General features: G+C 36.1%; 1 protein-coding gene across 46 annotated transcripts in view; it reads right to left on the bottom strand.

The window, feature by feature from the left end:
- Positions 1 to 17,190, bottom strand: part of TCF4 (transcription factor 4) — a 343,772-nt gene that overhangs the window by 110,081 nt on the left and 216,501 nt on the right. For 30 of the 46 annotated variants that reach the window (XM_070513021.1, XM_014846921.3, XM_070513001.1 and 27 more), the window contains 2 exons: positions 10,942 to 11,071; positions 10,422 to 10,471 (listed from right to left, as the gene is read on the bottom strand). The exons of 4 other annotated variants lie outside the window; for them this stretch is intronic. In XM_070513021.1, the coding sequence (XP_070369122.1) occupies positions 10,422 to 10,471; positions 10,942 to 11,071 (180 nt within the window). The remainder of the gene's footprint in view (positions 1 to 10,421; positions 10,472 to 10,941; positions 11,072 to 17,190) is intronic. 12 more of the 46 variants (XM_070513025.1, XM_070513000.1, XM_070513006.1 and 9 more) reach the window with 1 other exon arrangement.

Below are 17,190 nucleotides of genomic sequence, written 5' to 3'. Positions count from 1 at the left end.
AACACATTACCATGTAGCAAAGGCCAGAATCCAGCAATTCTTTGACTTTACCTTAAAACACCTGTATAAATATTCCTGTTTAATGTTAGAAATTTACCTAAACAGTCCTAAACAAATCGAACTGTTTGACTTTATAAGAGAAACAAACTGCCACACAAGCTCACCTAGTCAACACATCTTCATCTTGCCAGATGAAGGAAAAACCCCAGGCCTAACCTTCTCTTTGCATGGGTACCAGAGCCAACTTCACAAAGATGGACTTGTGCATCACTCGAGAGGACCTGCTTCTGACCAATCATAGAATAACACTGATAGATTAGGAAAGAAGAGACATGTATCTCCTTATCACGCAGAGGCAGTGCTGATTTAGGCATAAACAAATTATTGGCAGAGGGAATCATATTATGAGGAGCTCTGTCATCTTGGCCTGATGTCCCATTTCAAAAGAAAAAAGATGGAGTACATACTTTCAACACAAACTTTGCCGAGTGATAAGTTAACAATTACAAAGGCTGAGTAGGTGTCTTGGCCTGTTAGAGACACTGCTGTAAGGACAAAGAGATACAGAAAGCACTTGCAATATTTCATAATTTCAGAAAAAGCAAGTGACTTCCACTAGATAGAATTCTTCTGCATGCAACTGAGACCCTGGTCTTAGTTTCTACTCTGTGGCTAACTACTCGAGTAAGCTGCACGTTAAGTTTTTCTCAAGTGCCAAAAGAAAGATAGTTATCTTGCAGCTGATTTTAACATTGCCAGTGCTTATCATTATTATCATAAGCTGTTATCATTTCTTAGATATTTACAACGCATTAGGACTATGCTAAGCACATTATTTATATTGTCATTTATTTATCACAATATTCTTGGGAGGTATGTATATTTCTTCATTTTTCAGAGAAGAACTCAAGGGTATTATAGCATGGGCGCAAAGCCATGCAGCTGGTAAGTGGCACAGCAACTAAAAACCCAGTTGATCAGATTCCATGCTTGTAACCACTAGATCATACTGTCTCTGTTACAGACACGTTGTCCTGAATTGTCTAGACTTTCTAACGGATCTGCCAGGGCAGAAGTTGTGCATTATAACCAGTGCACCACTTAGAGGTAATGACAGTCATTCTACAGGGAGATGAAACTTCTGAATATTTCACTTATTCCAGATCATCAAATACTTGCGAAGGGAACAACCACCACGTTGCAGAGAGCTTTCTGGGCCACAAAGTGTTCTGAATAGCCTCATGGTTAAGGACACAGAAACCTTGGAGACAGATCGCCCAAGCTCAAACTCAGCTCTGCCGCTTACTAGCTGTGTGATCTTGGCCATGTTTCTTCACCCCTCTGTGTCTCCCTTTCTTTATCCATGAATAAACAGAAGTACCCATCTCACTGGATTTTTGTAGGATTAAATGATTTTTAACAGAGGCAAAGTGCTCAGTGCCTGGCACAGAATAAGCACTACGTTAAGGGTTTGTTGTTAATATACCAGCATCATCTCATTAAGCAGGCACTTATGAAATAGGTCTAAACCTATTTTGTAGACCATGAAATAGGTTTGTGACCTAACCTAGACCACTGGGTGAGTAAGTAGAGGATATTAGACACTAAATTAGGAAGATTTCTTTATTTCTAGTGCAGTGTTATTGCTAGCCTACTGTGCCACTTTTACTACTATATTCATTCAGTGAAATATATTTCAAAGTAATACACCTAAAACAATGAGGTTGGTTTCTATGGGACAAAAAAGATGTACGTAAAACAAGACCCTTACCCTCTTCAAGGTGGCTACAAGTGAGTAAGGGACTCAGCATCTCCATAATAAGCCAAAAGGAGAAAAAGTCCCTGTGTTACACTGCGTGTGTTATTTTATTTCTTGAATGTACAACTTTCTCAAAAGGAGAGACATTATGCTCTTTGACACACCAAGACCATTCCCACAAATTGAGATGTGAGTGACACAACACCAAGGATTTCCCTAAATGGGAAGGACCTTAACTGTGAAGCTTCACGATATAAATAAAGGGTACCTTGAAGAGAAAGAAATCTTCAATGGTACATGGTGTATCTAGTTTGAGTTTAGTTGACCAATATGCTTTGAATAAGTACAAGTGAAGAAAGAAATGAATGAATGAATGAAACCTTCTGAAAATGCCTTTCCCCCTTCCCACCCGGTGCTCCCAGTTTATTATAGGGCTCCACTTAACAGCTAGGCTGTTGATGAAATTTATTAACGGGAAAAGAAAATAGCATTGTTTGTCAAATAGCCACTTATTGGGGTTTGAATTCCAACTATATGATCCCATAATAAATATGCATAATTGTATTTTCTTTTGCCCAGCACTGTCAATTAAGCTACAGATTACACGGGGCACTGTCTCGTCTACACCTAAAATTCATATAGAGGCACTACATGAGGAACCCATAGGTTTTGCTGATAAAACTCCACTCATGAAGCATATGCCTTTGTATTAAATGGCAGGATTTGTGCCTTTTTATTACATAACAACACTTTCAAATAGTACAACAGTTACAGAAATAGGTGTATTTTCTACTTAGCTTAATGGTTTAAAAAATTCAAACTGATTCCACAAGTCTTAATCACCAGGCCATAAACATTCTTTTAAAATCTCAGCTTCAGCAGTCATGAGACATGAGTGCTGCTGCATCCCCAGACAAATTTTATTTTTATCTCACCTGCTAACATCTCCAGTTATTAAGACTTTCTTATGATAAAGCCCCAGTTTTTATACTCCCCTTATTATTGAATTATTTTGTATTTCAAGTTTGTTTCATAATGAGCAAGCCAGAAAATATTATTGTACCCTGGATTAATACACCTGAGCACCTGTGAAACAAATGAATTCCCCAAACAGAGTTACTTGAAAACATTATCGCTAAGAATCAGCCACCTACTTGAAGCTGCCTTCTCATAGCAGCTAATGATATAATGATAGACCGTGCCAATCGGTAGAATGAAAGCCATTACAATATTATTATAAGTATAATCCAGGAGGCATATTTAGAATGATATGGATTGGGAGGGAGGAGGCTGCCGTTGACTATTAGGCACTCTTTCTCAGATGATATAAAAATAATTGTTCCAAAACAGCATTTTTCTAAAATCCCTAGATGGTAACAGCAAGTGGTGACAGTGACAGTTCTTGCATGTGTGTGTGAGGAATGTACCACAAGGGTCATTTTTCTGAGAAAACACGTCTTTCTAATATGAGTCCATGTTTCACAAAGGAAATGCCTTTTAATCACTATCGTTGAAAACACAATTGACATATAACAACACACCAAAAAAATTTCTTTACAGTTTGCTACTAAGGGGTCTCCCTAAGCAAGTCCCTATTCTTCTGTTCTCCTGAATACTCCAAATAAATTTAGTGAAATTTAATACACACACAGATCCTCTTCTGGCTACTCTAGAAGTAAACGCTTATATATCAAGTTTCAACCCTAATAGCAGATTTATGATTAATTAATTCCTCAGATGACAAAGTTAGACAAGAGAGACAACAGTGGGCGTTGCTAAAGCACTTAAATATAATTCTTAAAAGGTTCTTTTCAAAATCTAATTGGCACGTTCTTTTAGAATTGAAATCTGTACTTCTCACGGAGACTTAAATCATCTTTATTTTCGACCCTGACATTTGAGAGAACGCGGAGTCTTCTGCACTACCTTCATCTCTCTGAAGAGGGAGTATTAACCTCAAGCAAAGCAGAAACTCCCCAAACAGCTCTGCACCTATGCAACAGCTGCAACCAACAACAGAGTCGGAAGCACTCACACGCTGCTGTTTTGAGATAAAATAATTAGTCTTTAAAACTCCAAATTTTGCACCGCATTTTATAAGAGCTCTTATTCCTTTAAAATGAGCACACTGGCGTACACAAACACGCCCTGGGACAGTGGAGATGAAGGCTGAGAATCGCCTGCTGCTCTTTGAAATGCAACTTTATGTTCAGTTTAAAAATTCAGTGCAATTTATTTAAAAACAAAACAAAACAAAGCAAGTGTCTGCAAAGAGGCTGACAGAATTTAATCTGCCTTAAGAAAATAGAAAACTTTGCTAGTTTTGAAGAGACTCTTCATTCTTTTTAGGATTATTGCTACCTACTCTGGGCGAATGCTATTTACTTCTCCAAGTTCTGACTTTGATTTATTACTTTCAAACAAAAACTTTAGACTTGCCTGAAACCAGGAAAACACACGTTGAAAATACAGAAATTGTCAGTGACGGGAAACGAGAAAATTTCGCTATGTTAGAAAACAAAACCAACGTTTCAATCGACGAAATGTTAAAACTTAAAAAAAGGATATTCAACCCAATATTAAGGCAAGCATCTCTGTCAGTCCACAAACAAAATAAATTCACAGTTCAGCCAGATGCTACAGAACAAGTTTTTACAATTTCCAAATAAAGGCAAGCCCTGTAACAATTCTCTTTAGGTAAAGCAGCCTTGAAGCAGCTTCTTAGATTTCTTAATAATTAAACCACTCAGAGTCCAAGCCTTCACACCAAAATATACACTTCAGTGAAAGTGATAAAATAAGGTTCAACATCACAGTTCCCTGAAATGTATTTCTCCTTTCTCAACAAATGAGTTCAGTTTTACACGAGATGCTATTGTTCCAGTTGTTGAAATCTTTAAAAAAAAGTCCTGATAAATCTTTGCAGCTGAAATATTGAAAACTTGGTGAAAAATAAAAACATACACAGGGGAAAGGGGAGATACATCATGCACACCACCTTAGAAGCACTTGCTGAGTGGAAAAATCAGACAAAGGTGGCTGGGAAGAAAGGTATGTCTATCGTGGAGGGAAAACAAGGTGGTCATGTTTTGTTTGAGTGTTTGAGGCATATATCATTTCATTTGTAAAGATAATTCCAGAAGAGCTCTCAAATACATAAGCCTTTCACCCATAGTTAACTTTTGTGTTTTTCTTCTCCCTTACATTTCCTTTCACTTTATGTTTAAAATATGCACACCAGAAGACATCGTTTTAAGGGGCAGGATCGGGTTTCAAGAAAGAGAGGATAGTGAAAGAGGTGCCTCATTATTCCAAAATTCCAAACAAAAATACAGAAATCTTTTAGCAAACCCCGGAAAGACTGGTGTGCCTAATGGTACATACCTTGTATATTTATGAATCTTGTATGCTTTTGAAAATATATTTAATGGGATAAGAACCCCCAATGAAAACTTAAATATAGTGGTTCTCCCATATTTGTTTCATAACCAGCGATTCATAAAAAGCAGAACCTCCCTAGCCTCTAAGTACAAGGGAGAAGATAAGATTGGTTTTCAAAAAAAAAGTGTATACGCTGAACTTCTGAAGCCTTTGGTTTAGCAAATTCAGTGTTAAGTGCACACACAAAAAAATACTTCCTTTGTGATTAATATTTTCTCAATTTTCAAGGTGTTCCTAGTGCCACATTACATATTCTGTGTAATTGTGTGAATAATACTTTTGTCCAATTTAGTATGATTTAATTGCATTATCCTTTGCTTTCTTCCAGCCTATACATTTTCATAACTAATAAGCACAATGTTAATATCCAAACTTCATATTTCAATAGCTTTAATTGGGAAACAAGCAGAGTAAATTTAAATCAACTATTGAGAGCTAGCCTAATACTTGAATGTAAACACCTACAGTTACACTTTTTCACAAAGTATCTACCTCTCCAGGAATGAGCCTTGAAGAGGCCCCTCCTTTTATATCTTATCACACAATTGGCTACTTCTAGACTTTCCTACACAGGATGGAGCCCAGGTGGCTGACACTTAGTTCACTTTAAAATTAATATGAATTTTATTTTAAAGAAAGCTGTAGATAACACTCAAGATAACATTCTGTTGACATGAAAAAGCATTATTGTGATTTCCTTATGGTCAGTTTCAAAAGTGGTGGGGGAAAGCAATGTATTTTAAGTACTGAGTTTTTCAATCATATATAATTTCTGGGCCTCTAATTAGGAAAAAAACATTACCAATTTCTCCTTTAAATTGTGATTTGCTCAAGCATTTGAGAAAAAAACGTTTTTTCTAAAAGCATCTTAGGGTATGAACTCAACATCATGTTTGAAACCTTCAAATATGAAGGTTTTTGTATACAGAACAATTAATGCCATCAGCATTGTCCACTTTTTCTTCATATTCCTAATAATCTCATCTGTAAAAGAAAGCCTCATCCAGAGTTTCAGATTTTATTTAAGAATTCTGTCCTTAAGAAAACTGGTAAATCTGGGATTACACACAACTGAGATTTTATTTTTCAAATCCACCTGATTAACTCATACCTCAAATTCTAATGGAGGATCGAAATCTTATTTTAGAATCTTTATGATGGTAGAGATTGTTGCCCTTAGGATCCATGTGTCCAAAATTATCTTTGATCACTTAACACAAAGCTTGCCAGATCCTCCTGATTTTAAAAACAACAAACAAAACGCCGCAATTTGACAGAGAAAAAGGACTTCACTGAAAAGTGCAGTTTGAAAAAAAGATCACTGGTGATAAGAGAGGCCATAAACTATTTCTTAGGATAAAACTTATTTCCAGACAACTGTGAAGTTCCAGGGATTCCAACTGGGAAGGGACAGTGAGAGCACACTAAAGTTCCAAAACCGGATTAGAAATGGAGACAAATTCCACCAAGGTGTGAAGTAGGATGGTTGTAATTGTTAATAGTTTCTGGTTAACTGTACATCATTTTGAAACAGTCCAAATTATAAGAAGATTAAGGCTTTATGTGTGTACATACTGGTGGGCACAATAAAGTTTCCGAAAGACAATGTCTTTCTGTTTATGTTTTTTCTGTGTGCTAGGAAAAAATATTTTTAAATGGCACAATACGAAATTTTTTTGCTTTCCAGGTTTCAATGCTTCCATGTAAATTTCAAGGAATCGTGGATCATTTTTCCCAAATATGTGGCTTAAGGTGGCATATATTTCTCTGCATGAATTCATGATTCAATACGTATGATTATTACATTATACAAAGATAAGAAATTTGCGGGGAAGAGTAGTAAAGTTGAAAAATATTAGGTATAAGATGTTACATGGTTTAAAAAAGAAAACCCAGATGTAGAAATCGAGCAAACAAGAAGTTCACAATCTACGAGAAGTAGATTCAAGAAATTAGATAGGCCAAATAAATTCTGGCACCAACGAAAGACCAAGCTTTATTACTGAAGGCTCATCAAAAGATGAGGGCTATAAGAAATTGGGATGTGACTGAAAGAGCAACATACTAAAATATGAAGAGAGAACATGAAAACGTTCTGCTGTACTAAGCAGGGCTCTCGTGGGCAATTCGATAGCTGGCATTTCACACAGCCTTTCCCTTAAAAAAAAATCACCTTAGCCCTAACTACAGGCCTCTCTTCTCCAGAGGGGCAGACTTCCTTCTCTCCACTGCGCCTGTGCTGTAGACCCTGCAGGATGGTTCTTCCACCATCCTATCACTGTCTTTCTTCTGCAGTGACTTGAGGTCTCTGGCTGCAGCACACAGAACAAACACATTCAAGGATCCTGCCAGATCCATGGCATGATGTTGGGCCAGGCTTATGTTTTCTCCCTCCCACAGATGCTGCCGTATTTTCAAAAACAGGGCCAGGCAAGCCCCTTGCTCTGCTGATTTCCTGTAAGATCCAGCCTAATGGCGGCAAAAGAAGACCAGCTTCGATACCCCAGTCGTGTCATAAACAATATCTGATTACAGACGTCACAGTTTACATTTTCTTTGTGTTAGGTTAAGGACCACATCCCGAAAAGAAAAAAAAGTGAGTTGACACAACAGACTGTGACAGATTTATTACTATTTATCATGGTAAATATGTATCAAAGAAAACATATCAATTTCTTTCTCTCGTCATAATCACTCACAAAGAAACCTTATATTATCCTCAACTTTTTATTTGTTACAAAAATATTCATACATATTGAAGCAAGTTTCAGAAGTGTCTCTTATCGGATAAATAGTCATAATTTTATTTGAGCTGAAAAAATGAATGAGTGTGGCAGAGGTCTAAAAATATAAATCTACTGGGGCAAAAGTGTTACAGTGTCTAATATAAACTGTCGCTTTAGATCAAATTAAAATACAAATTTTGTGTGGTGCTAAGGCATGTGGGTCTTGTTATAAGTAATAAGCACTCCAATACATACAATGAAGCTAATACAAACTAAGTTAAATTGCTATTAAAACAGAGCTGAGATTTTTTTAAAGGACAATAAATATATAATTGGATTCTAAAATCAACCAAACTAACTTATTCTTCGTGCTTAAAACAAAAAAACAAAGTCAAAAATATAACAAGGATAAAATTTCCATTTCAACTGAATTTTCCTCCTTGTCTTTCAAAAAGAGGGGCTCTGTTTACCAAAACGTTCCTTAAGGCCCATTAAAACATTTAGCCAAGATAAATTCTCTAAGAAGAGTAAACCCTAAACTGACCATTGAAAGCCAAAAATTAAATAATAAAAACTAAATTTCCAACTCTAGATTTATTGGGAAGAAAGGACACTTTCATATTTCTGAACATATGACAGCATATCAGCAACACATAAATTGTCTTAACAGCAAAGAAAAAACTATACCAGTGAAATTTTCTATAGTGGCCAGTTAGATCTAGGGAAATACTTAAAAATTTACAATGAATCATGAGAAATTGTTGTTGACGATGATTAAACAGATAAAATATCTAATGCCACACCAAAGCACTCCTCAGAAATTGTGCAGATTTCTGCATAATTTTACCACTGGAAAAAACAAACTAAGTTTATTTGAATATGAGGCATAAATAGGGTACTATAGCTTTAAGCTTTGCATGGGTTTTATAGCACAGAGCTATTCTATCATTTCAGAACATTCAAAGGTCCACTTATTGTATTTAATACTGTCCGTATTAGGTTCAGGCATGTTTAAAATGTAAACAGCTGTGAGGACTATATCATTTGAAGTTGTCATAAAAGCTATTAAAAGCTAAAGTTTCATCTACATTAAATCCACCACAAACTTCAAGCTTTAAATATGCTTATAAAAACCTCAGGGGATATTAGTCGATTTCTATACAACACAGCAATTCAAAGAGTAAACGACTCAGTACATTTTTAAGTAACTTATTGGTAGTCCAGAGTGACTATTTTATATGCCATTGGCAGTTTTATTTACACACTATTTTTCTATATTTATGGATAATTTTGTGACGGTTCTTCAACATTACGAAGTCTGTGAGAATCAGCATACAGAATTTGGGTTTTTTTCCTGATAAGACTTATTCTGATATATTTGCTTAATAATTTTTTGGATGAGCTGAACTGAAATCAAGTGAAATACACAGGTGTTTGGGCTAATCTAATCTTAGAACGTGTGCAAAACCTATTATTCTTCTAATTCATTAAAAACGAAATAAAAATAATATGCAAGCATTCATTGGTAATATATTTTCAGAAATCTAAACATAATTTTATTTTAGGTTATAAGAACTTCTAATAAGGCTCACCAGCATTCTTTTCAAAGAATACTTGTGCCCTACAGAACACAGAATTAAATTAAATTAAAACTATATATATATATATCTCTCTCTCTCTCAAATGGAGGAAGAACAGAAAAAAGGAGAAAACAAGGAAAGAAGGGAGGAATTCATGTTTATTTTACATAAGGAGGAAATTACTAGAAACCAGCCAGTTCTAAGCAAAACTAAATAAAATTATCTAGGAACTCAAATTTGAAAATATATATGAGAATTGAAAATAAGATATTTATTTAGTTGCGATCACAGCCAACTTTTGCCTTGTTGAAGACTGGAAGGACCTCAGCAACTCCTGCTTATAGCGCCAGCTATTAAAAAGACCCAGAATGCTTTTGGTTACAGCTGGATTCTTCTAGCTGTCACCTGGTATTCCAGACACAAATGGCTACTGATGCAGCTACCTTTGCAGGCTTTATTCAGTAACCTCTCTAGAAAATAGAGACATTCTCCCTGCACTCTGGGCTGAAACCCATGTAAATTTTTCCTAAATCCTCTCCACAAATCTCCTTTCGCATGCAAATCCATAAATCATCATAATACCGACAAAGAATTTAACCAACACACGAAACTAATACTCATTCTCTTGAAAGCTCTGTACAGGTAAAACTCCTCCAACTTCAGGCATCTTTTCAAGGCTCTCTTCAGAGCTTAACCTGCTGAATATCAGCACAACCACCCAGTCTCCCAGGATATGCAATTAATCACTCCCACGTGGGTCAGGTGGCTGAAGGCGCAGGTCATCCCTACCTCATCCACATTCTAGATAAACGTGCTGTTCTGGTGCCTGGAACCTCATTCACTCCTATCTCCTTCACATCAACACAAAGCCGAACAAAATAAACAATATACAAAGGAGAAACAAGCAGTACTTACTGAAGATGGCAAACCTGGAGGAACTTTTCGAACTTTCTTTGTCTGTACCTCTGAAAGAAAATGAAGAGGCTGTGAGCTCCCTGCATGCCCATTTTCCTAACTAAAACGAATTCAACCACAAAGCCATTTAGATTAGACCAGATTTTCTTAAATCGTTAACTTAGCAAAAATGTCGGTCCCACTACCACCTTTTATTCTGGCAGAAATCAAATTCTGCCTTGTTCATAAAAATGAAGCTACCTAACTTTTTAATGCTTTGATTTTTAAAAAGATGCCTTATATGGGCAGCCAAGAGAAAACAAGAAATAAGCATACACCAAAATAGTTCTCTTGCCACTGCAAGTTGTTGACATCCCCTCATAGTGTACAACAGGGGGGAGTCACCAGCCTGACAACGGAGCAAAATTTTATGATTTTGGGCGGATGGGGGAGTGTAGGGTGAGAGGGTGGTATTAAAAAGAAAGAAAGAAAAAGACTATACCAATAATCACTCAGGAATTCAAACAGAGGAGTACCTTACCCATGGCACTACTGTGGAGAGGCCTCCTTCGGGGGTTATTGCTAGAATACTGATAATACTGGGAACCAGGTTTGGTAGGCGAAAGGGTTCCTGGGTTGCCCATATCCATGTCACCTCCAAGGAGACTCTGCTAAAAGGTTAAAAAGGGAAAACAAACATATAAGGTTAGTTTTTACATTCACTACCCCCCAACTGATTGTTAGTACTTAAACCAATGTAATAAAGAAAACAGCATCTGCTAAGCTGAAACAATTAAAACACAACAAAACAAAAAGAAGAAGAAAAGGAGTCTAGGAAGCTAGCACAAAGTTCCTGGATTTTCACTTCTTTACTTTTAAGAGGAAGGTAGAAGGTGATTCTCTTTCAACAATATTTGAATCTTTTAAGATGACTGACATTTTAATGTCATAAGAAAAGGGCATTTATGGAAGACTAATGTTTTCTTTATCTAGACCTAGGCTCAGATCTGGGAACTATTCATGCCCTTTCTGAACAAGAAGCAAGAAGAATCTGATTTTTCGAATGCACACAACTTCCCCCGGCCGCTCACATTGGGGGTGAGCGTAGACGCTCCATCAGAACCCGGCCCCTCAGCATCGGCACAGCAGGGGCCTCCGCGAACCTGCACAGCACCCACAGAAGAGCAAGCGCCAGCCGAACCGGGAGGCAATTCAAACCCTCACGTTAACCTCCAAAATTATAGAAATAGTAGGCATTCTAACTAACAGGAACAAATTAAAGGACTTTAGAATGCCCTCTTGAGGACGGTGAGAAGCTAAAAAACATCCCCACAGATTAAACATTTACCTGAACAGTAGAAAACTTTGACAAATATCATTACTTATCACGGTGTGGCAAATTACTAAACTTTCAAAAATGATGACATACGAAAGATTATCTAATAATATTACATTTTCTAAAAGCTACATAGAAACTTACCCATAATATATAAATCGCCTGATTATATTCTGCATTGAACACATTGTTCTTTTAATTATTCTGATATGCAAGAAAACAAGTGTAGATACTACCATTTATATTAAGAACAAATTTACTATTTAATAAAGAAATTTTAAAATTAAGTACTAAAAATCTAACTTTATCGTTACTTGTAATCAACTTTTACTGACTGAACTAATTACTGTCCTTGATAAAGTACAGAATGTGTTTTCCCTAATCTAAATTCTAATCACCATGTCACTCACAACAGACTTAGGGATGCTTCACTAACACACTATTCACATGCAAAATACTCTAAATAGGCCAATTATGACTCTGCCCCTGTTCCCTGGTTAACCCGCTGAGAACTGAAAAATTTCACAAGGCAGTCACCAACTAAAACAAAGGGTCCTTGTTTTAAATTAAGACAGTCTTTTTGATTCCTAAATAGCTCAACAAAGTGGCATGTCTTCTAGTGAAAGCAGTTGGTCAAATATGACCCATAAGCTGGAAAATCAAAAATTCAAACCTCCCCTTTCCACCGCCATATAGCTAAATATCATAAAGAGATCCTCTCTATTCCGAGGGACGTCTGCGAGTGTTGGATGAGTAATATATAAACGACTAATCAGCTACTGACAAGCTTGCCTTCACTGATTCCAGTTTAAGACTTTGTCACAGGATACATAATAAACATTACACTTTAAAACAAAACTTCAAGGAAGAGATTTTAGGTTAGAAGCACATTTCGAGTAATAAACTCACTGCTAGTTATCTTCATATTTACCACACAAATACCTGATCCAAACCAGATTATTTACCAGATAAAAACCTGACATTCGCACGCTCAATTATCGCCTCTTCCGAACTTAAGATCAAAATGGTGAACAATGACAAACTAAAATATAGAGCTCATTATAATAGTTTTCTATAAATCAGGAATCAACAGTATAGTATCAAATGACTTCATCATTTTAGGAATAGCATTTGAAATTTTAGAATATCAACTTGCAATTTCACTCTTGGTAAATCTTATTAACAAAGTCTATATTTAAATAAGTCCAAGTCCAAGTTTGCTTTGAAATTTCCATCAATAACGCAGTGAATCCTTTAGACCACAATCTCCTCACAGTTGGTTAAATCTACAAATGAGTCTTCATTTCCTTGGAAAGAGGAGTCTGAAAATGGTATTTCTGATAACTGCATTCTAGACAGGCACGACCCCCTTTTCTTCAATCTTCTTTCTCCAAAAATTATACAAAATATTCAGAAAAGGGCTGAGCACATATGTTGAAATGCTTGCTTGTCTTTTTAATGAGCTTAACCATTGCTTAATTCTTGTTGGTCCTAGTGGCACAGGTTTTCACTCCCCAGAAAGCAGATGCATTCAATGGGTCAACATAAAAACAAACACGCTTCCTATACTGTGTTTAGCAGCATTCACAATAGAGCTGTGAAAAATATAAAATGATAACTAGAAAATAGCTAACTGCCTGTGGCTGACCTTCTTGTTGTTAATTTAAAAGAAAATCATTTCATGGGCCAGTTGTAAATAAATCATGCCTCCAACTCTTGCATGTGCAGCCAGATGAACTATGTAGAGTGACTTAGTATTAAGACCAGATAGCACTTACATTTAGTGGCTCATGCTAATCTTTTTATTGCAAAGCACATTCCTGTTTCTTTCTTTTTAGACCTGTTTGTTCCTTTTTCTTTTTCACTCAGACAATAGAATCATTCTTCTAAAGCAACAAAAATAAGCATTTCCTCACACTTATGGGGCCCTAATCACCCCCCTAGGGAAAATTAAGATAAAAATATGTCTGTTCTTATTGTAGAGTATACTTGCAAAACGAACAATGACCATTTACTATTGTTTGGCCTTTACGTAACACGCTTAACTCTCTGTAGCACCGAGAAAGACAAAAAATTTTCCACCGGCTGAAAAACCTGGGTTTATGAATTTTAAAAAGTTAATGGCATTCAATTTAATAAGGTAAATTTACTACTGCAAAAATGGATAAGGCATTCATTTATACATGAATTTACCTACATGAATGTACATATCTGAAGATAAATTTATGCTGCATAAAAGTTAAGTTTGAAAGCTAAAGTCTGCTTTAAAAATGGGCAAATTCATTTTTGCCTTAAATAGGATTATAAAGGTTTTAGGGTTTTTGCATTGTGCAAGCTCATGCTCTGCGGTTATGCTGGGTCCCAGTAGAAGGCTGCCTGAGTCTGCCAGGAAACACTGGAAGCAAGATGTGGCATCTCGCAGAGCTAACCTGTAAATCTTAAACCCATAGTTGAGCATTTTGTTTAACTGTCTGCAATGTGATGAGACGAAACCTTCCCCTTACTCACTCGTTATTTTCTTTCAAAGACAAACAATTTCAAGACTTAAAATACCCTAACCAAAGAATAAACTATGCTGACTTTGTCAACCAGGTTTAAATATTTTGGGGTCCACCCCCTGCAACTAATTCTTCCAGCAAAGAGCCAGTCCCAACATATCGCCACTCAACTGTCAAATGCAGCTTTCTGTGAAGATCTCTTTCAATTAAAATTTCTGTTTGTTTTGCATCAGATCTGGGTCTCAGAGTGTCTTTCTAACACATTCTCAACCCTGCCCCCATTTGTTGAAGGGGGAGCTTTATAACAACCTTGATCAACTACTGAACTTTGCTTATGCAACCAAGAATGCAAACCATGAATTAAACTTGAGTAACAGAAAAGTAGTATATATCTCAAACTAGATTTATAACTGAATGGTAATCAAAAATAGAACTAACTGCTTCAAGCTTAAATTATCAACTTTTTTCTTGTTAAACTAAAATCATCTTGCTCTGAACTATTATTTCATTTCAGTCAGCACTTTAAATGTAATGGGTGGGTGGTACATTTCTAAAAAGGAAGATTATATTTACCCTTAATTATAGATATGAGTGAGGTCAGGGTACGATGAATGCTGCTTTTTTGGCTTATAATTAATTCATCTAATAGGTGAATGACCTTGAATTTCAGAGTTGGAATCTGGGAAAGAAAGAAAAGAAGTAGGAGAAAAAAGAAATCTCTGGGGAAAAGCAAATGTGCCCCTGGTTTCTTCGGGCTTTCTCTGATTTTGCGTCACTCTCATTACGTTGTGATCCGATATCAGACACAACATCTTGGGGGGATGCTGTAGAACAGAGAAAAGCAGTCTCAGATGAAACCAGATTAAGCTCCTTTTCTGAACTATTGCCAAATGCTTGTGAGTCTAATTCATGTTTGGGTATTCTGGTACTCACACAGCTGCAATTCCATTCTTTCATCACAAACCTAAGTGATGTATAGTGGCTTTGTATGGCGAACTGACTCTATAAAGCCAGGAATTTTGGAAGGCTTTACATTATTATGGAAATAAAATTCTGAACCACTATAAAACTTACGAACGCTGCATCCATGTATAGGTACCTAACAGACTCTGCAGTGCTAAGTGCAAAACACACACTGAGAAAAATTTACAAATTAGATTTGTTTAAAATACTTTTTAAAATCACCGCTGAGGTCATTTCTACATAGTTAATTCTGCACAGAATCGGGTTTTCAAAGACACTGCTGAATAAGATTCCAAACAGCCATGGGGAAGTTTTTGCAAATCCCTGTCGAATAGCTGCTGCTGAATTTGCCATTCTGACCACAGAAGGGCCATTGCTGACTTACTATACTAGCAGGAGGGGGATAATTCTGCTGCTGTTGGCACTTACTCTGCAACCTAGAATATATCTCGCACCAAAGGGCAATGAAGAACACACTATTTCCACCTGTCCACGTTTGAACTTCAAAGCTCAAAACTGAAGGTCAGTCTTTGGACAATCTTTATTCCTAATACCTGAAAGTCCGGGAAGGCACCTTACCAATTTATTTTGATTTCTGTCCTATGCTTGGTTTCAACAAGAGAGGGCTCGGGAAACTTCCAAAGATAAGATTGCAAAGATAACTTTCCTAATCAGGGACTTAGATTGTTATGTGCTGGAGAGAAACATAAATTATTGAAATTATCATTTAGCAAAGATTTAAAGGACTTTGATCAACGTCTTTTTATTTCTACTTTAAACATGTAATGCATATTCTAACAAGTCAGAAGTAGAAACCAAACCTCTCTAAGTAAAGAAGGAAGGCTTTGAGGTCAAATAGATCAGGCTGAACTCCAGCTTAGAGGCAGACAAGCAATGTGACTGGGGGTTAGTTTTGCAACTGCTCTAACCCCTGTTTTTTCCCTCTGTAAAAAGGGAATGATAAAAGCTCTATCATAGTCACCAGGAGCAGATGAACCAACATATGTACAATGTCCAGCAGAGCTGAAATCCAGCTCTCCTTCCTCCAATTGATAGTCCCACTATGAGTTATGATCCACTGATTATTATTTAAAAGATTCCTCAAAAGTTGTAAATAAGTGTCAGTTAGATCCTTTACACTTTCAGATGAAAAGTATATACCGAGAGAATAATTTTGAAAAATCATTACAAAAAAACTGAAAAAGAGTTAAATAAGGGGGTTGATGATAGCCTCATGGCCTAGAACTATGCTGGCAACAAGAAATAGTTAGTGTTCTTTCAGATTAATAAAGTAACTAGCCAATAATCCATCTGAAAAATTTCAGCTTAAATGGCCATTTTCTTGGAACTGCCACGAATCCTTGGAAGGATTACTTCAATGGCTCATTTAATTTTGCTTTTGCAAGCATGATCAAACTGTTACTGTTAATTCAGCTGCACCTGAGATCAAAACTAGTCATAGTTAACCAACTAGGTATGCAAAAATAAAAACTGTAATATATTTAATAGAATTTTATCAATCATGTGATGCTAAATAAACTCAAATTATTACTATAGCATTAGCCACTGAAAAATGACCTCAAATACCTGGTTCAATTTTGTTTCTCCCCTTGCAAGGCCAATTATAGGTATTTAACGAATATTATGTGATATTAATCAAACAGGATTTTAAAAAAAAATCTTTACTTCCTCAATGACATCACAAGAAGCAAATGAATGCACTTTATAGTTTTGGTTGGAAATTTGCATAAGTCTCAAAGAATTCAATTGACTCTGAACAAATTATTTATCCTAGTAGTGCTTCTATTTCACCAACCATTCAAAACTTCGAATATGTTGTCTTTCCATATAAAGAAAGACAACATCTTATATTTCAATGTTATAATGTGATGCAAAGGTTGTCATGGTAACTATTACTTAATGTATAACACAGTAATAGTCAAGTAAAAACTCATGCATTTTGGTGTGGAAATTACAACTGAGCAAGGGTTGG

This window comes from Equus asinus, chromosome 7 (assembly GCF_041296235.1).
Source record: "Equus asinus isolate D_3611 breed Donkey chromosome 7, EquAss-T2T_v2, whole genome shotgun sequence".
Classification (NCBI taxonomy): Eukaryota; Metazoa; Chordata; class Mammalia; order Perissodactyla; family Equidae; genus Equus; species Equus asinus.
This window is presented reverse-complemented; position numbering and strand designations above follow the sequence as displayed.